General features: G+C 45.0%; 1 protein-coding gene across 10 annotated transcripts in view; it reads right to left on the bottom strand.

The window, feature by feature from the left end:
* Window positions 1–21620, bottom strand: part of LOC126383162 (zinc finger protein 521-like) — a 97227-nt gene that overhangs the window by 69923 nt on the left and 5684 nt on the right. For 5 of the 10 annotated variants that reach the window (XM_050033618.1, XM_050033613.1, XM_050033611.1 and 2 more), the window contains exons 2-3: window positions 19490–19546; window positions 11348–11548 (exon numbers count right to left, since the gene is read on the bottom strand). Coding sequence is in view for 6 of the 10 variants with exons in the window: in XM_050033613.1 (XP_049889570.1) it covers window positions 11348–11548; window positions 19490–19546 (258 nt within the window). In the remaining 4 variants the exon portion in view is untranslated. The remainder of the gene's footprint in view (window positions 1–11347; window positions 11549–19489; window positions 19547–21620) is intronic. The other 5 variants (XM_050033619.1, XM_050033612.1, XM_050033620.1 and 2 more) reach the window with 3 other exon arrangements.

Genomic DNA, 21620 nt, shown 5'->3' with positions numbered 1-21620 from the left:
GGGAGAAAGAGAAAGAGGGGAGGCAGCAGAGAGAGGGAGCTATGGATAGAAATGGAAGATGATAATAGAAAACAAAGACAGAGGGGTTAGGACGTTAGAGGTAAACAACGGCCTCTGAGTTTACAGTAAAGGAAGGAGGAAAGGTTGTATTACTCCAGGACTGAATAGAAACTTCAAAACACAAAAGATCTGAGGCTTGAGGAGGAAAAAAACAGGATGTGGTTGGTGGAAAGGGGCTTGCTGGGATGAGTGGCTCTACCTTGAGAAGCCTGATGCTGCTTGACCATGTGGGTGGTTGGCTGGGAAATAAATTGCAGGGGAAATTGGTCCAGATTATCAGGGCCACGAAGAGACATGGCCCTTTGGCCACGGGCAAGGATGGATAAATGGCTGGATGAGTAAATGAACAGAGCGATAGAGAGGGGGGAAGATTGATGGCTGAGCAGATGGATGGTTCAGTTGGATTGAGAGTCCAGATCCCCACCACCCCCCATGACCACCCATCCTATCTGCTCCTGAAAAAATAAATGCTTACATTGGAGATTCATCTTGCTTTTTTTTTCCAGGCTGAATGTAATGCGCTCGCTGACCCTCTCCACCCTAATGATCTCCCCCTTCTCCTCACACACACACACACACACACACAAACACACACACACACACATACATGCACAAACGCATACGTGTTCCCAAGCTCACACACACCCACAAAAAAGCTCACACGCACAAACAAACAAACAAACACAAAGCTATAGCCTGACCTGCTTTTCCTCAACAGGAGGGCAGCTACAACAGGCACCATGCCAGGTAAACATCCTCAAGCCTTGTGCACTCACTGCAGAGGGTAAAGCTCAATGCTGGAAACACACTCTAAAATACGAGGAATAGTCAATTATGTTTAGGACTGGGAAGACATTCTTAGAATATATATTCCTCTTACATGGCCCTCCTGCTGTATTTAGAAATAAAAATATATATATATATCTTAAAAAAAGACACAACTTTTGCTGCATTTTATATCAAGGTTCCTTGTGTAACAGAAAGTCATAACACTCCCCCCTAGAGGTGATGATTCAAATGTATTAAGTCTCCAAAAATGAGAGGATTCACCTGCAGACTGCGGTGCGTCCTACTGCACTAACTATCCTCCACACGTAGTACACCCTCAGGCATTCAACCTAGGGCCACAGACAGCTCCCCTGTCTGTCTTTCCTCCTTTCCTTTAGCTGACAGGTTCTTCTGACTGCTAAGCTCCAACACGGACCTCTGTGTTTGAGATGACTGTGCAGAACAATCAAGGGAGAGACAGAGAGAAAAGAAAGCCGGAGAAGGCATGATGAAGAGTCGGCGAGAGAGAGGAGTGCGGGCGGAGAAGAGGTAGAGAGAAACAAGGACGTCAACAACTTGTTCTCACAGAGAGATGACCCCTGGCCATCCCGAGGCATCTGGTTTATCTAGCTGTCTGGGTAAGCCACGCACACACCTAATGACTCCAGCCTGGTCCATGTCCCATAGGTTTTTTTATCCCGGATTACGGATGGGGAATGACAATGGGCTGGTAAACTACTGTGCCTCACGTCTAGGAGCTCATATCAGACAAGGAGTTCTCCATGATGAAAAGACCGGGGTGAGTTGAGAGGAAGGTTCAAAGTTACCGAGAAGTTATGGCATTAGTTTCTGAATTCTGTTTACAATATAATGTAAGATTAATGTCTCCTGATGACACACCAAGCTGTCGGATGGCCGTCGGTGAGAGTCCATCACCATAATTTTCGCAGTGTGTCCTGCGCCGTTGGCACTAGTTGGCCTTTGACTGCTGTTTTTTGGCCGATTCAGCATGTTGAATCAGTGTCGGAGCCAACAGACCCAAACGGTGAGAGAAATCCCTTCGATTGGAAGTTCAGCTCAGTGCACAAAGACAGAAACGGAATTGAGGAATGCAAACAAACGGCTGCAGTCAAGAGGGCGTGAGATCGAAATAAACTTGTTATATAAGGTAAGTTTAATTTTTTTAGCCTTTGAGCGCCTTCCTAGCAAAAGTTTGAAATCGTAATTCTATATAAAACACACGGTAACAATTCTTTGTTCTTTCAAAATCGGGTTGTGTTGTTCTTCCAGTTTCTCTTCTTGAATGACGAATACAGACTACAGACACCTAGCATGGAGAGTTATTTCCTCTCAAATAGGCGCAGAAATATGCTAGTTGGCCATTGGTTGTAGTCTTCACAGTGTGTTCAAGTGCAACTTTATGTCCAAGACGCATGCGATGTAAGGCAACGTAACAGTCGGCCTTCATTGCCACTAGTTCTTTGATGTTGGTTTGGTGTGTCTGGGCCTTTAGGTTTACGACAACTATATTTTTAATGGTGTAATATTGCTGATTTGTATGCATCATAAATAGTGTATGACATCTCAAACTGAAGGTCAAATATACCCATAACTCTGAGCATAATGTCTGGAGCCAATATGGAGATGTAGTTTGGACTCTAACCTCCCTCTTTTTTTTCCCCTCATGTTGCATGGCGCTGCTCAACAGACCTCAATCTACTTCTGTGGTGGAGATTAGTAATCATCTAGGGTCTTCATATTGATGGCCAGGCTCAGCTTGTTTGCATATTTACTGGCCTCAGAGCCCAGTCGCCTGAGGTGAGAAGCAAATTACATTTCTGCTTACCCCCACGCTCACAACTCTCTCACACTCTTTCGATTTCAATCCCTCGTTTTCGCCTCGTTTTTTTCCCCCTTTCCCAACCTCGTTTCTCTTAACATGCTGATCAGTCATCTTGCAGTAAGCATCCTTGCCTGCCCTGGTTGCATCCGAATAGCGGTCTCATTTGGCTAACATCATCACAGCGTAATCTTGTTGGAGAGAGCAATCAGTTTACTTTGGAATTAGGTATTCCGTTGGCGGGCCCGGAGAGAGGGAAGGCTCACAGGGTTTAAAGGATGCAAACGAAAGCATGCTCTCCAGAATACAGTCTTGAGCCTGATTGGGTGATAACAACCCACACAGGCTCCATGTGAGAGTAATGAATGGCCAATGGGAGGCCTGAATAATAATGCAATTGGATTAAAATCCAATCACACGATGGTTTTGTCTGTTGACTTTGTTTGTGGGGTATGTTCTACAAACCAAGTTCATGATGAGAAAGATGCATCATGCTTTGACTGGGGGCACATAATGTCCTAATATACAGATTACCACTCTGTTTACTACGGCCCAATCTCTCTTGGCTGTCAGTCAGTCCTGGAGGATTCTGTTGATCTGATTTGTGTGTGCATGCGTTGCATATAGAATGAGCTTGATAACACGATGAAGTGATAGTAACAGTTGCATGTTCTTTGCCGTCTTAAATCAGTAGCTTACTTAGAGAATGGCTACCACAGGTGGCGAGTTACTATTCAATCAGGGATTTTAATGTCTCGGTTTATCGCAGAGACATGTACCAAGCTGGCACACTCTGCAGCCTTGCGCAGAATCCCAGCCACTCGTTGGGAGGCCATCTCTTAGGAGAGGCTCTCTGATCAAATCGATTGACTCCTCCAGGATGATCGATCAGCCAGGCAGGTTGGAGGTGGAATAGATTAGATGACCTTTACATTCTCAGCGGTGATGGGACCCCCCACTGTCCACTGCTCTTAACATTAAGAGGACATCTCTGTGTTACCTGACAGCATGGCTTTACTGTCAAACCATTACATTCTGTACCGACACACAATGTTCCCTCTGCCAAAGCATAGTCCAGCTGGTGGCCTTGGAGACCTTAAACGACACCCATCCTGCCCATAAAACTAAATTTATGAACCCACCTTCCAGTCCGAAAATGGCAATTAGCACTAAGGAACAAATGTGTTACTTCACATGATATTTGAGAATCCCTGTCCTTGTGGGTGGCTGAACTCCCCATATCCTGAAATATAGGAGTGGCTGTTCCACGGAGCCCTATAGCAGCCCCCACCCAAACACTACCCCCTGGCCAACAAAAACAACCCCTGGGAGGGGTAGAGAAGAGGGGGGAAATGTTGAGTCGGTGATAGTGTAGCCCCAAAGTTCCTAAACCACAGTGGCTAGCAGGATGCCGTCACAGCTGGCTCCGCTCCTTCCTGTGGGCCTGCTCCATGGAGCTCAGCCTGCTGGGAGACATAAACCTGTCGGACTGGTCACTCTTTCCACCGCCCTCCATCTCCCTCCTTCCTCTCCTCCCATTACTGGCGAGTTTGGCAAAAGCCATCTAAGGAAAAAGCCCTTTGGGGATCAATGTGCAGAACATTTCCACGCAGACATAAGCTAAATCCTATGACCTTTTCATTAGGGAGTATTGACATGATTCAAAAAGCCCATGGATGTTTCTTTAATGCGTCTGAGAACGAGGTACGTTTTGGTTGGTGAACTTTTCTTTGTCTCTGAGCCATGTTACATCCTGTCAACTGGTGTAAATTATCGCAGGGAAACATGCCACTGAAAACCTCTTTGGCATTTCATATGCTAATACTGAGTGTTAATTACAAACACTCCCGTTTGTTCACGTTAGACACTTCACACGATTGTTTATAAAGTCAAACCAGAGAAAGGTAACACTCATTTGCCACATAACACACCAGACACCTGTTAAGCTGCCATTTGATCAAAGGATATTGGATTACTGCAAACTAAAGTGTAAAAAAAACTTAGTATAACAGTGTATTTTACTACTTAAAAGGTACAAATAAACCAAACCTTGCACACCAGATTGTACCTTGCAGATTCAGAGAAAAGACAGAAAAAAAAAATAAAAAAAAAATCAACATTTCACTAGGCATTTGTTAGAAAACCGAGCCCAGAATGTCCACAAAGTTTTTAAAATACATTTTTGCCTTTTCTTTGTGCCTAGTTATGTTTCTCTGTATCTGCTTCATCATTATTCTGGTGAGCAGTCCCACGTTTGAAAGAGAAAAAAGAAAATCATTTGAATTCTGGGGACCCAGAGGAGAGTGAGCAAAACCCAGAGGTAAGATCCAAGCTCGCTCTCCGTGCCCTTCCGTTGGCTGCCTACCTGGTAAACATCTCCACAAGCTCCTTGCTTTCAAAACACGTCAACCGGTGCCTATGTACTTTAGACTGGCCGGCCAAGCAGGAATTGAGACTTTATTTGTTTTTTACTTTTTCCTGTCTCTCTTCCGAGCCACCGCACATAACCTGTCTGGCATTAATGATGTTGTTAATAAAATGCGGCTGGTCTGTGGGTGGATTTGCCTGGCAGGCCTGGTGCCTGTCCTTCTCAGAGATAAGCCCACTGCTGGCCTTATCTACCTCCCACAGCCCCACCCAGCAGTGCCGTGCACTGGACACACAACCAGTCAACTCATCACTGGCTAATTACCACCTCTGACTGCCTTACAAAGCAGGCCTGGACTCACATCGCTGCTGCTGCTGCTGCTGCTGCTAAGATTGGCTCTCTCCTACCTTGACTGTGTCTCTCTCCACTTCTTTGTCTTTTACCCATCCCCCTTTCTATCTCTGTCCTTCCCATGTCTCAATAAATTTCACTTGTCTCTCCTGGCTAGTTTTGTCCTCTTCTACTCTTATGTATTTGTCTCAGCCAACAGACTATTAGAGTATAAGCGCCGAGTCTTTTGGCAGTATTTTCCAACTGTCACTGAGAATGGAATATGCAACAGCTACATTGTGGGTGGTCAGGTAAATCCTGTGTCTACCTTCCAGTGTATGTCTTTGCATTTTCAAAAGGACTAATGCCATTTATGTTACAGTTTCTCAGTATGGGCTTACGCCATTTGTGAGCCGGAGTCAGTTCAGTCTCATAGCTTCAGCAGGGCAGCCGAAGTCACTTGTGTTACAGAGGGAGGGAGCGGTTTCTTTTATTCAATTGTTTTCCACTTCCACGAGCGTGTGCCAAGGGGGAGGAAAGCGCCGGCTTAACACGCTCTGCAATTCAACACGGCCAGACGCAGTCCTATTAAGATTTAATGTGCCATTCTTCTGCTTGTGCCGCTGAAAAAGACTTGCAGGCTGAGGAAGAGAGTGAACAAAGAGCAGGCAGAGCCAGGGCCAGGGAGAGATGAAGAGAGCAAGAGAAACCGAGACAACCGCTCCATGGCCAGGTCTTTGTCACACGACTGAAGTCAGTAGTTTCAAAGGGATGCTACATAGTGGAGGGGGAAATAACAACACTGTCGTTGATATAGTGTTTTCACTCAGTGCGTGTACTTCTAGGTGAGTACATGAGATTATCTCTGTTATGTCCACATGTCACCCCTGCTATTGTGGCTACCTACTTAAGAAGGAGGTCAACTGGATGAAGTTACAGCATGTGTTTACCCTCTTGGGCGATGAATTATGTGTCGTCTAAAATGCAAAGTGCAAGCACGCAGGTGCTGTGAGGGAGCGTGTGTGTGAGCGTGTGCGCGATAATACTCGTGTGCGTTTGCATGCCTGAGTGGATGACTGATTGAACAAGCAAGTACATGAGAGACGGTGTGTTTTGGATAGAGGGGGATGTGAATATGAGGGAGGCAAGGAGTTTCAGTGCTGGCCATCGTCATCTCTGCCATGAACACACAAACACAGGCATAAAGCGCAGGCTCCTCTCGTCTTATTTTGATTGTTTTTCTGCAGAAAATGCAGTCCTCGTCTGACAAAGACCAATAAATACTTTATACAGTGCATAATGTGTGCGGTGTGAAGCACTGGGGAGAGAGAAAGAGGGCGTCCTCACGAGGGCATATGCTTTGAATTCCTAATGACACTCCTGTTAACGTTACTGGCACTGTCGCACAGAGAGGAAACGCACAGGGATGCTACGCCGTGGAGTCAAACATCTACTTTAATACTCCCTTTCTTTCTCAGCCTCTCTTTCTCTCCTTACCTATTTCTCTTCCTCCCATAGACACTCACATAGAAAATGCCCCCCACACAAACACACAGGAAAGACTCAAGCCCAATTCTGAGAGCTCACTCTAGCATGAGGTCTCTTTTCAGTGGCTGCGTTGTGCCAGAAGTAGCTATTCTCCCCTGACCGCCTCTCCTCCTTTCAAAGCCTTGTAATCAGTGTGCTGCTCTTTGTACCAGGATGTCGCAAGACGCCCCGGCAAAAACACAGCAGAATTTCTGATGAACGGCAGCGGCTCAGAGTTCGGCTAATCAGGTCTTGCTCATGTCCCTTTTCTCTTATGTGAGCCCTTTTGAAGCAAATAAAGTCTTTGCAGTTTGGCACATTCTTCTTGGCAGCCACAAAGCAGCTGTTGGATCAATACACAAAGTTAGTTGAGAAAAAAAAAACACAGCGCAACCAATAGGAGCCTGTTGGAAACAGTTAGTATAAAACGTGGACTGCCAGGAGCCTGTTCATAGTTGAGGGTATTACTGAATGTTTCCATGCTGCTGACCCAACGACTTGATGTAAATGAATTCAAACACTTCAAACAAACATGTCGAGGTTGGGAACGGGAAGAGGAAAACATATATCAGTGGGTTTAAAAAATTTGTCTGGCTCCCCGTCGCAAACAGAGACCTCATATTAGAAATTTGTCTAAACTATCATATTGCCATCCTCTTCATTGTGGGGGGATCTTATTGTGTTTCACACAGTATTAATATTTCATTTGTATTTTTCTCATAAATCTGAAATGTATTTTATTGAAGCTGAGTGCATTTTGCAATGTCTACAGGGAAGAAGAAAGGGGAAATCTACATAATATAAATCCATATATGGCCCAGTTATCTCTCCCTCTCTCTCTTTCTCTGTTGCACCCTCTCTGATTGATTCCTTTATCTGAGGGAAGCAGAAGACATGCTCTGTTTGCTCGCACAGTGGCCGGCAGGAAAACAGAGAAAGACACTTATTAAAAAGGTCATCTCACAGAGGGTTAAAATAGCAGGGCACAGATCTCTCTGGGGGGAGCAGCCATGCCCCTCCTCTAGTGAAGGACACAAGAAAAGGTGTTGCTCAAGGGAGCTGGACCCGTAATGAAAGAATGGCCACCAGGCTGACAGCCCATGTGTGCACTGGGCTATTCAAATACCTTCAGAGACATGGAATCGGAGAACTGACAGTGAAAGGCTTTGTGAAAGTGCAATCTTTTGAATTAAACTCGGAGCTGGATGTGTTATTTTTATTTACAGAGTGGGCTAGCTAGTAAACACAAGTTGAAATGAGCTAAGGAGCAAGGTATTTCTTTGGCGAGTGGGTCTGAGGGCATGTTTCCTTGCCTACCAGTGCAATCTCATATCTAGCAGATGAACATGTCTTGTGCCAACTGAGAACAAAAGTCAAACTGTAGACGCTGTTTCTCTTTCTCCGTGAAGGATCGGTAACAATACAAGGGTGCACAGACAATACAGTGAGACAGTGAGACAAAGCATTTGTGAAGTGTTTTTGGAAAGGCCTATGGAATAGCAGTGCCTCCAGCCTCCTGTCTCCTCCCCAGGGCAGCCTAAAGCCCTGTCGGCAGGATGCTGATCCCCACACGGAAACCTGATCCGCAGCCATCCTGGAGCCGGAGGGGGGACGGGGGAGCGCTCTCCCCCCGCGGAGCCCCTCCACTTCTGCTCCAGAGTTAAAGGGGTGCTCTGGGGGAACATTCCTCTAGCCCTGCCCCAGCCAGCCTCCACTCTCAACTCTCTAGAGGAGCATTCTTCCAGCCCTGCCCTAGCCTTCACTGGGATCTCCTGGGGAGCATTCCTGAAGCCCTGCCCCAGCCCAAGACGGGCTCCCTGGGGACGCATTCCTGCAGCACTCTCTCTCCTTCTCTCTCCCCATCTCCCTCCTTCTCCCTCGCTCCCTTTCTCAGACTCTCGCCTTCCTCCGCAGTCCAGCATTAGCGCGATCAATAGCACCGATCGCATCAGGGACACGAGGCAATCCATACCCATGCGCTCCCTTAGCGCACTGCAGTGGTCACGGCTTAAGTGCATGGAAAGGTGTTATACCTCTGCCAGACGGGGGGAGACAATGGCCGCCATTGATCGCAGTGACATGTAACATCTTTCTCTTTTCTCTCTGTCCATCGGGCGTGGTCCACATGCAGCTCGAATCTGTTTAGACTTTATTTTAGTCCGTTTTGTCTCACTCCTGGGGTGAAACTTGTGTTTTACTTTATAGACGCAACGTATAATGAGGCCCGGAATAAACATGTGAGTCGGTGGGTTTATATGGGCATGTCTGGTTCTGGTAATACACTGTATACGCTTATGGGATATCAGCTGGGGGGGAAAGAGTTCTGTCAGGGAACAGCAAGCAAATCTCCATATGTGGATTGGTTCCAGTCAAGCACTGCAATTTGTTTACCAAAAATAAAACATTTGAAATTGTAAAAAATGGAGGGTTTAGCAGGTGCTGGTGGTTGATTAGAAAATGGTTCTAATAAAGGATCCATCTGTGAGTAGAGACTTGATGTAAGGCAGATTAATTGGTCATGGATGTCTACATAATGCCACATAGGAAATCTCCTCCCATATTCCAGAGAATACACACACACACACACACACACACACACACACACACACACACACACACACACACACACACACACACACACATTCAAAGTACTTAGTATGCCATCTAGAAGTTTCTTTTCTCCCACTGTGTTTGAATACTAATAGAGTGTTTCTGCGCAATCACAATACCCTAATGGCAATTAGATTCTTTTGTTTGGTTTCCACGGGGGCTCTTATCCAAACTGTGTTTTTTTTCATCATTGAGCAATTAAGAGTTATTTGTCCGTAAGATTGACATTTATAAAAGCCAGGCTTAATTATTGAAAAAATATGGCTGAGTCAGTCATGACCACATTACAGCAGGGCTGAACATAAAAGGCCTGCCCCCGAATCAAACACACCACTCTTATTGCATTACTGACTATCTCCATAATAGTACACCACCAAATAAGAATGTCTAAAGAGAATTTTAATTCAAGCAGTGTTGGAGCACGTTCCCCTATGACTTCCATAATACCCTTTGTGTTTTAATTTTCTAGGTTTCTCAAACAGACTGTCCACAAATCTGTGCTGGCTTCATGGATTTAGGTGTTACTTTGGGAAAAAAAGGGTGACAGGAGGTTCTGCACTTAGTTTCCCTCAAACCAATGAGTGCCTTTGTTGGATGACAGTAATGTGAAAGTGAACAGTGCATTGATTTTCACACCTTTCGTCGACTGAGCGTCACTTTGGATTTGCACACACATGAGCGCACCCGAGGTGCACGTGCATGTAAACTAGCAGGCTTGCACACACAAAGCCACTCTTACAATGAACATGCATGCATTTCTGCCTCAATTAACACCGATGTGTGTGTGCTGGGGGGGGCATGAAAGAATGCACACGCTTATATACACACATACACACACACACCAACAAATGTTCGTGAGACTGTCTTACAGTTAATGGAAAATCTTTGTAAAACTCGTGGGATATCTACCCTATAATTTGTGGCTTGCTGATTGTGGGTTGCAAAATATGAAATCAAACTGTGCTTGAATGTAAACAGAGAAGAGACTTCACTAGCTTTCTCATGAGCACTGCTTTGAGTTCGCTTTGAAACGATAAACGGTAGCTTCTGTGCAACATCAGAAACAGTAACGTTACATTTTAGCATGTTCTGTTTCTGAGCCACATAGTAAAAGACATTGTGTATGCCCAAACATTGGGAAATGTGTGTCAGGTGGCGTTTCTCAGCGCGGGCCCATCAGGACGTGTAAAGGAGGACAGCAAGTCCAGGAGAAGCACATGGAAACCTTCAGTTCACATCATTAGTTCTGTCTGCCACCTTGTCAGGGTATTTATAGCGCTATTCATCCATCAACAGGTCAATGACACAGTCTGCCAATGGCATCCTTCTCTTTCAGTCCCACTACTACTGCGGCTAGCTAGCACTGGGACCAGCTGAGGGACTTTCCTGGAGCAAGGATCTGTTTCCAGTTGGTGGTCTGGTTACTGTGGGACCTCGTAGCTGCATGTTATACTCTAGTGAAATGTTAGAATCAGTATAACGCTGCATAAAATGTTACACTGAAACAGGCAAGGACACAATGCACATACTATAAATACACATACTGTAGCCTTCAGTGATCTATTATAAGGACACATGGAGGCCTATTTGTATGTCACGCCTGTAGATATTGATGTACAGCACATATAAAAAATGTGCTATGTGTGTGAGGCCTGTGTGTGTGTCTGTGTTGTTGGATATCTACCAAGGAAGCTGGTAGTCTGGTGTTGTGCTCCCCTTGGCGCAGTGTACTAACACACATAGTGTGGCATATTCTCTGGTGAAGGCATAGAGCGAGAGTGGGAGTGGGAGAAGAGCTGAGTGGCAGAGTGGAGGGGAGGCTCGGTGGGCTGAACGTTGTTTACCTGTCAGCTGGCATTGATTAATCTTGTGTTCGGTGAGATCGCTCAGCGACTCGAACACCTGCCGGCAGCTGTCGCAGCTGTGCAGCGCAGGCTCCTCGTCCTCCTCCTCTCCCTCCTCTCCTTCCTCTGGAGAGAGCAGCCTCTTCCTCAGACGCCCGGTCTCACCATCCTCCGCCACCCTCTCGAGGGCGCACTCTGGATCTGCCGAGCCACAGGAAATGACAGCACCACATAGTCAGAGGGGTGACCCACACAGTGAGGTACTACAGCTTCCTCTGGGTGACAATAAAATGGATTTCTAGACTCTGGATTTAATAAAAACAATAATAAAAGCTGTAATAAAAATGCAGGTTCAATTTGGGCCTCTGTAACTCAACCACTCATGCCATAACAGAACTGTTGGGCAGGTGAGGGTGAGAGATATACAGGCACACACAGACAAGGTGGCACAGTGCTCGCACACACACAAATCTAATACACACATGCACACACACACACCTCTGTTATTAGAAATGGTTTTACGTTGTGTTTGCCCTGCTTCACCCAAGCAAAACTTCAGTATATGAAACTAGACTGATGGGAATATGTGTAGTTAATAAATCCTGGATTGCAGTTTTGGCTCGACCAAAGAAATATGAAATTCCGCCAGTGAGTGCTGAATTGCATCAGTCAGCATCTATCAAAGGAGACAGACCTTGCCATATTATCCAGACATCTAGGCCAGAACTGTGGATGTATGGAGAGTAGCACAGTAAGACACACAAAACCGAGATTGGTGTGTGTTAGGCTGTCGTCACGACACACTTCCCTAAATTATTCAGCCTTGCTCGCAGGCAGCCGCGGGTCGCACACATCAATATTCTCCAATCCATCTGCAGTTTTGTCTCTTGTTGGCTTTGTGCTGCAGCAGTGCCAGGGGTGGGCGACTGACTGAACCAGGACTACGAATCATCTTTCAAGATGCCGGCCTAATCTTAAGTTCTTCACGTGACGCTAAAATATTCGGACAACAAATCAAACCTCGCATTGTTCACTCACAGCGCACCATAAACATCTTCACTCGGAAGCATAGTAAATCTGGCTTGCAACAGCATCTTATAAATAGGCAGCATGGCCTGCAGCCCTCTTTCTCCCCTGCTGTGACCATTACACTTCACAATAAGACTGATTAAAAAGCCATACTCACAATCAAACAATCATGTCACCCTGGTTAGGGCTTTGTGGGAGGAGAAGAGCCCTTGCACTTCACTGGCAGCCATTTTAAGCCCTACTGATGCAAGTGTTCCTCAGCTTGTCCTGAAACTCCGGAGGGGAACGTTAGGAGGAAGCCTGTTTTTTTCGACTAGCACACAGTTAACAGTGCCCGAGGACAAAGGCGTGTGTGGCATCGATGCGTGCAGGTGTGGGTGCACATGTACCTGGTGTCTGTACACATAGGCAGCCATTTTAAGTCATCCTTGTGTAGGGTGCTCTTAAACTGTGAAAATTCCTTGAGGAAAGGCGTTCCAGAACTCATCAAGGCCACCCAGGATTTTTCCTTTCCCCCACTTGCGCCAAGTATTGATGTAACATCACACCCTCCATTGTCCTTCCCTCTTGGCGACTGAGGCTCTCGGAACATGCCCTCTAAAAATATCAGCACTGTGGTCCCCGGTGGGACCATGCAGAACAGAACAGAAGGTGTTTCAAGAAAATGAAAATCCCAACCCAATCCTCACAGATGCAGGCCTTTCTTGCTCTGGGGGGAAACACTTCTGACTGAGGCCAAAAGCCACACAATATAGACTAATGATTCATCCACAGACACAGACACAGAATTCACAATATGCACCGCAATGTGAACACTTCACGTCTTTTTTTACAGGGTGCCTGTGGAGGAGGTAAAGACTTTGATATTTTTCTTCCAGCGGCCTTTATTAATCATTAACTCCCCTAATATTACAGCTCAGTCCTGTCAGAGAAAACAACTGATGGCTACATTTAAGCCTCTTATCGTTTATCGGCAATAATAATGCATCTCTAAGTGCAGAATGCAGATGCATTTTATTCTATCCATATTAAGATGATATTCTCGTGTGGTTTCAAGGGTAACAGATCTACGATAATGACCAAAGGAAAAAGGGAAAGAGAAACTGTGAAGTTAAGGAGAGATTTAAGGAAATACTTCAACCACAAAATGATGATTTGTAATCTATTAGAGATGCTGTGTCACCTTAAACTCATCACAATAACTTCCTCTCGCATGACTCCAAGCAAAATGGCAAATATATTGATTTAATGATTGATTGGGGATCGTGTATTACAACAGCAAAACTACATATCTAAATATCCATTTACAAACTTGCGCAGTGCAATCCAAGTCTCTTTTATCCAGTCGTATGCTCACTACTTTCCAAAAGCTAAAAAAAATCTCAGTATGTGGAGTCTGGCTTTGACGAGAGCAGCTCAGTTCCTATTATTAAGGTTTTAGTTAAAATGCATGTGTTGGGAAGTACTGAGCATACGACTTGGATTACACTGCACGAGTTGTGTGAGTCTGTAACAATAAATAAATATGGTTGCCATTTCCGTGGAGGCATGCAAGAGAAACATCAAATTCAAGGCAACATGGCATCACGTATTGATATACAAATGGTCATTCTGTGGATGACGTATTCCTTTAAACCCAAAGAGCTTTATGCACGTCTGAGTTTGATTTGCACTCGCTTGTTTTCGAGTGACAAGTTTCAGCTCCAACTTCCAGTGAATCCAAGCAGGGTCAGCGCTCTCAGTCGAGCTGAGTGACCTCCGGTGCACCACTGTGATGCGGCGCTGGAAGTGTAAACTACTACACGTTTGGGGGTGGCGGTTGAGGGAGAAAGGGGGGGGGGGGGGGGGGGGCTTGACACGGCAAGGTCACGTCCAACCCTGGGATTAAAGAGCCACGTCAATACTGAGGTTTCTGTGCCTCTGGGCCTCATACAGTAATCCATCAGATCAGGACATCCTCCTCTACCAGTCTCTACAGGCTGGACAGCAGATCAATACCAGCATGCTTGGAATGGCTGACAATCACATGTGGAATATGGGGGAGAAGATGTGTGGCATATTGAGAATTTTTCATCATGCCTTGTTAATATTGTTAATCAGCTTGACAATGCTGGTGCGGCAGGTAAGGACAAGAGGGAAGCTACATCGACTGTTGATCCATATCCCGATAAGGTCAGCTCAAAGCAAGACGATCGTAGCTCGGACTGAGAAGCTATTCATAAGGGGAACATGACGACTGAAAGATTTTTAAAGATGTATTTTAAATCTTTATGGTACTAAAAGTAGTTTTGTGCTGATAAAATGAGGATATCTGAATGATGATTGACATCGTTACAGCCATGTATTATCTGCCTGAGTCCAAGTCCATCCATCACACACACTCATGTCTCTTATGGTGCCCTGTGACATTTATCATGCCACAACTTTCATCTTGTGAGTTGAAGAGTCCCCTGGACCCCCCACCCTTATATTATTGAATATTTCTGCTCTTAAATATTTATAACCTTTTAATTGATATTCTCTTCTCTGCTCCATCGGCCCCACCAGGGACCTGTGGTCCCTAGCAGGGAGGCCTACACTTATCCCCCCACTGTCTGGCCCACACACTGAGGTAGGTGGAGACACTGACCATGGGGAGAGGAGGAAGGGCATGAGTGTACAGGAGGACTCGAAGAAAGAAAAAAATAAATGGAGCGGTAAAGTCAGGCCAAGCTGCAAAGCCTGAACTTTACAGCATTCAGATCTGAAAAGTTAACTCTCACCATGAACCCTGCCGTTAACCTAACTGGAGATCTTATGTCTAACCTTAAGCTTAAAGATTAAGTACGGAAAAGAGGCAGGGAAAAGTTGTTGTTGGGTACTGAGCCATTTTTGAAATGCAACATGTGATGGATGTCAGTGTTTTAAAACTGCAATGCATTCAAATCAAGCCCCAAATCACTGAGCGCAAAAAGCGTGAAATCACTGAGGGCTATGTTTTTACTTGCCTGTAGATACAGTATGTCTAGCTCCATCAGGGTTTAGCCTGAGTCTTTCTTTGTGCAATGAAAGACCTTGGTGTCGAAAACATCATTACCAGCTCACCCATCTCCTCATTTCCCCATCATTTCCCAGAGATCCTGATCCTATGATGCCCCCTCCCCGGCAAACCCACCCTACAACCACCCACCCCCAAGTTCGAATTAAGAATTTATTTTAACCAGCGAGCAGCTTCTGTCGACACATGTCGGCGGGCCTGATCAAAGGTGAGTGCGCTCCTTTATCAGAGTGAGGGAGGCTGTCAGAAATAGGAGGACATTAAGATTGAATAACCTTCACACGGTTGCCGGCACCTCATTATTTAAAAATCTAAAACTTTTGCCGAGCACCCGCCATATATAGGTCACACTACATTCTAATGCCACGTGTGCCTCCGAGTGTATCCTCCTCTGTGTGGATGGGATTTGGGGGCTCTCCACTTAGACCGTCACATCCACTGATCCCCCATCATTAAAGAATGTCATGATCCGACGACGAGGCTGTGCGCTTGACACTTGCCAGATTGTTAACGATCCTCAAGAATTTGCATGGGGGGGGGGGGGGGGGGGGGGTTGCTGTGTTCATATGGTCGGTGCACGCAATTTGAGCTATCTGCTTCAAGTCCCCCAGATTCATATTAGGGACTAATTGCTGTTTAATATTTTGGTACACTTGAAATTTTAAAGTAAATTAGCAGAGGTGTTTGTCAGAAGCGATTTCTCTTAAAAAGCTAAACTCACAACAAGCTCAAAGTTGACAGACAAATGCTTCCCACCTTATTATAAGTTGCCAAAAAAAAAACATGCAGTACATTTATGAAAATTTTATGATGCATGCTGAGATAAAGATAAGAGCAGCACAGATCGAGAAGAGGTGCTAAACAATTACAGGAGGAGCAGGAACAAACAATGACGACAACACATAGAGCACTACATGAAGGAAGCGGCGCATATAATCACAGGTGTACAGACGGCATCAGCCACCATTAAAATCTCTTCACCCAAAAAAAAAGACGTGAGCACACAAAGAAGAATGGAAATCAAAGCGGTTGAATGAGAAACAACATTTGAACGCACCAAATGCTCCATTTCTCTCTCCCTCGCCCTGTCTCACTTGCTCTCTCACAGGGAGTGATAATATTGAACGGAGCGCCTTGCTATGCCATTAGTGCAGTAAAACATCAAAGGAAATGAATAATAGAGAATATGATTTTCTGAAGTGGTGGAGTGAAAGAGTCCTTTCCTCTTCCTGCTGTAGTGAGCCCTGCAGTACATTGATCTGTGGGCAGCCTCAACCTCAGCCAGAGCCCGAGTCTCAGACGCCGCACCACTACGCTACACTACTCCGCGCTACGGCACCTTGCCACCCAGACACCCCTTCAGATCTCTAGAACACTTCTATTTGCCTCAGTCCACTCCGCTTTGACAGAGCTGACACCCTCTTCCAAAAAAACCGCCTCAATCTGACATAGCCGAGAGCGAAAAAGAAAGAAAGAGGAAAAAAAGAAAGGGATGTATATATAAGAGAGAAGAAAAAGCACGGAGCATGTGGTTATAATTACACACAGGCAGCGCAGTGGTAAAGCCAAGCTGCAGATCTTAAGCCTGCTCGACACTCTCTGGGTAAAAAAGCGCACTGCCTCATTAAATCTCAGATATCACACTGTTCCTGCCCCTCTATACTATGCATAATACTGTCTATCTTTTAGAGGGCCTCTTTTGTTAGCATTTCTCCTTTGCCTTTGCTACATATCAAACATGAATGAGAAACAGGATGCAGGGCCTGCAGAACGCTTGCAGAGTCACAGAAGAGCACAACTGGGGGTCTACTTATGAGGCAGATCTTGACACCATGTCTGATAAAGCCCTTTGCTTGTCAGGAGTCTAATGGCTATTGTGGCCGTGTCCGTCAAAGTGGCAAATGCATGAAAAGCAGGTAAGCTTTTCCACTGCTTTTCAATTTGACGTTAAAAAGGGCTTGTTTGGGCAGCGGTTTAACCATAAGGATGAATTACTGCTGCTACGATAAAGACACACGAGCGCTGCCGCAAACATTTTAAAAGTTGGAGGAGACAAATTGGCAAATAGCAAGAGAAATCACCCGGCATCTTGGAAGTTTACCGTCGCAAACAACACTTTTCTCATTGACCATTCGTCAAGCTGCATCCTGAGAGGGGGTTAAAAAATAAATCAGTCAGACGAAGTCAAATGAGGAAAGTGAGAAATTAATTTGTGCGCCCTCCTGATTTCTCCACAGGCAGACATCGATCATGTGGCGGCTGTCTCCCCTCACTCTGGAGATAGAGGTGGTGGAGGGATGGGGAGAGGGGAGATTCGTGTGTCTGAGGGGGTCGTTGTAATCAGGCACACTCATTAGCTCTACTTTGGCTCTGGATGACAGGAGGTCTCCGAGGCAAGTCTGCCTTTTATGCCCAGTCCTTCATCCCTTGAGCTGGGGTTAGAGGGGCTAAGGAGGCAGTTTCTCTCCACAGAACCACCCACCAATAACCTATCGATACACATTAACTCAGCGGCAGATCTGCTTTTTCCGGAGATGAACAAAAATGTTACAAAAATGTTTACTGGCATATCTGATCGAGTACACTCTGAGGAGTCGATCGGAATCATGTGAGAGGAATGAGGATGACGCCAAAGGTTAAAAACTGCTGTGTTCACATGGAATCAGACGATAGATGGAAGATGGACAACATCTTCTGGGCGGCGCAGGAATAACAAACAGTGCGATGGGGTGGCAGGACAGTAAAACCAAACACGCAGGATGATATGTAGCCATGGTGACACTAATGTTTATATTAATATATTTAATACAATTATTTTGTGTTCATTATTTCATGTAATTGTCCAGATCGCCTGTGTTTTCTCTCAAAATCCAGTTTTTTAGTTTTCCATATTTTATCTGTAAACTGCAATGCCATCTACTGTGACGCTGCCGGTTTTCTTTGCCGGCCTCATCTAATTTCATCGTCCTGCTCTCCTTGCTAAAATGATGTCCAGTATGTTGTCTACTGTCTGCATGATTCCATGTGAATGCAGCATGAGGCCTGCATCTGTTAAAATGTGCTACAATTGAAGAAACCCACATCTACTTGTAGATATCTGCGAGACATTAAAGCGGAGAGGGATTATGAGCACTAAAACAATAATACTGTAGTCATAAGCAAGGGCGTAGCTTTTGTAATGCAGGGTTTGGGTGTCCTCCACCAGAAACTTTTGAGCATCAAACTCTTAATTCCCTGCATTCTGGTGCATGTTGTATTCACCAATTTGTGCAATTGGTAAAATTCTTTAATCCTGTCAAGTTAAAAGCAGTTTGCTATTTTTATGTTTTCAATAGGGGGTGGACAAATGCACGTACTAAATATTGAGGGAGATGTGTCCCCTGCACCCCCGCTGAAATCCACACCTATGGTCATGAGCAGCTGAGAAAAGCTCGGACCTATTATGTGGTGCATGCTCCTGTATTTTACACAGGAGCACTCAGAAAGCTATGGGTAAATGCTGGACTAATGTGGCAGCCTAGGAGTACCCAGGGTCCCCAGCCTGCTGGGCAAAACCATCCATATCGGGTTTAAAATAACCACGCCTGAGACTTAACCTTTACCAGAGACAAATGAAATGAAAATATACAGTGTGGCGCATCAGGAGCAGGCTTCATTCATAGGGGGCTTTCTGCTAGCCTGACCTGAATTACCGCTCTGTTCCTGGAGGGCCACTGTGAATGGCACGCGTGGAGACAGGACACATTCATCTGGGTAGCTCTATTCTACATCATACAGAGGGTTGGGAAACAAAGAGTGTTACAAAAAAAAAAAAGCGGCAGGAACACACAGAAACACAAGGACAGCTATAAGCACACCTGCATGTATGCATGCACACAAACACACAAACAAACACCGCTCTGCCCTTCTCACATATACAATCATGCAGCCATGCAGTTTAGAGTACGAGCCTCAAAAACAGGAAATACATACTTTATATCACTCTGAACCCAACAAAGATTTTACAGACACACACACGCACAGACACATGATCCACTTTCCAGCCGAAAATGATGAAATATGAAATGGAGCATTACCGCTTGGAATGGCAGTCTGCCCAGGACTGTGCTGGTCCTCTGTCACATTGTCTTCTACTGCCAGAAAAAGAGAAGGGGGGGAGAAAAAGAGGGAAAGAAACAGTTAACAGTGAAAAACAAGTTAGACACATTGAGATTTCCTTCTTTTTTATTATTTACTATTGAGATTTTCTGTATGGAAACTCCAGGAGATTTCAACAGCTTTCGACAGCTCAACCTGTGGTTTGGGAATCCACACAAGCCTTTCATATGTATGAGGTTTGGCAACAAGGCAAACAGCCACCCACGTAAATAACATATTGGACTGGGTAATGACGTGATGAATTATGAACGTCTCCCATGAAACGTCCTCCCAACATCAACAGTGACCAAGTAAAAAACACCTTGATGACTGCATTAGTAAGAGGCTTGTACAGTGCCTTGGTTAGCTAAATTAGACGGGTATCAAAAGGAAGATTTGTAGATTCCAGCGTAAATATGGACCTGAGATCCAAACTTAAACGCAAAGAAAACATACATTTATAAAATATACATTCACATTACGTGTCCTAACAACCAAAGCAGCAGCAAAAAGTGCTTTTGCTCTTGAACAGGACGGCTGACAAAACAGTGACAGCTTGATCGGCACTGAAATCCGCTCATTAGGCGCATGGCAACTAAACCGCTTTTGACTTTTTGACAACAGCATGGCCTTGAAAAACACGACTTCTGTTTAGTAAAAGGTAGGAACCTTTTACACTGGAGCCTTTTTGGAACTGGTGAGAGTTCCTTGTGGCATGTCAAGTACAAGAAATGAAATGGATTTTAACAGCAGGAAGAGAACAAAAGAGTCTCCCACCTGTTCCATGTAAAATGAGGGTCTCACTGAGGACTTCTTACGCCTCTGCGTTCCACCCCTGCAGTTGAAATGCATTCTCCATTATGTCTTTTCTTTCTAGCCTTTCATTTTCCTGGGCAAAGAGGAAGGGGGAGTCTGACAGGACCTCCCAGTAGGGGAGTGTGGCAGTGACTGCCAAAGCAGAAACTGGCGCACTTTTAAAATCGCACAAAATATCCTGTACTTTGCATAATTAAGGCAGGATCCTATGGTGGCAGAAGCCTTTCCCTCAGGGGAGCAAGAGTCAGTGTCAAGCAGGGTGTCAAACCTCAGTGAAAAATGAAGAGGAAAGTGTCGAGCTGTTTCTTATGAAGATGGCAAACGACGGAGCAACTATGTTTCGCTGTCAGGCCTTGTCCAGCCAAAATTGAATTCCAAAGAAATTCCTATGAGAAGCTTTTATTCAAAATAACCGTTGTAAAAAAAAAAAAAAGAAACACTATTCACTCAATACATAAGAATGTCTCTGATCGGAAATATTTCCCTTAGTAACAATTATAATTGATGTACACAGAAAAAATATGCTAAACAAATGGGCCTGGCAATTAATTAGCAAAATCAATTAAAAGTGATGGAATAGACATAGTTGGACACCATGGAGGTATGTCCCACGGAGCCGCCAAAGAGGACTGTATCAGCCAACACAGAAACCTTGTCCTGTTAAAGGAGGCCTTAGTGACTGACGCCCTGAGAGTTTAATGAGTTTCTCCAGCACTGTTGAGCGCCTTGCATCTAGGATCATTTAAATGGGCTGGGGATGGGGGTCCTAATAAATCCCCCATGGTTCTATCAGAGATTGGTGGTGGGAGCTGGAGTTTTTGTTTTGATTACCGTCCCTGTTGGTGAGATGAGGGAGTTCAGGCAGAAAATTCTATTTCACAATGCCATAAGAACTTAAACATTACGGCAGTTTGCGATGATTTGTCACCACTGTGAACTTATTAAAAGTTTTGTCATTTAAAGTAAACAAACCTCCATCACGGTGCAAATTCTTTTCTCATTTGCACCTGTCTTCTAGATAATTAATAGCTAGCCAGGAGCGATCATAGAGGGCGAGCTGTCAAGTAAGGGCAGGCTCCTGTGATGTTTCATACAGGCTGGACATTTGATCAACAATCCTAACGCAGCGCAAATCCAAATAGCTGGACAGTTTTAATTAAAGCTTGTGATCACTTCATAATGACAATAACTGCAGCTGAATAAAACTCCAGTCCACGTTGTTGTTAATGCATCACCGCTATCAGTTAATTAATG

This window comes from Epinephelus moara, chromosome 21, assembly GCF_006386435.1.
Source record: "Epinephelus moara isolate mb chromosome 21, YSFRI_EMoa_1.0, whole genome shotgun sequence".
Taxonomy (NCBI): Eukaryota; Metazoa; Chordata; class Actinopteri; order Perciformes; family Serranidae; genus Epinephelus; species Epinephelus moara.
The sequence above is the reverse complement of the archived record's forward strand: the minus strand, read 5'-3'. Positions and strand labels throughout refer to the sequence as shown.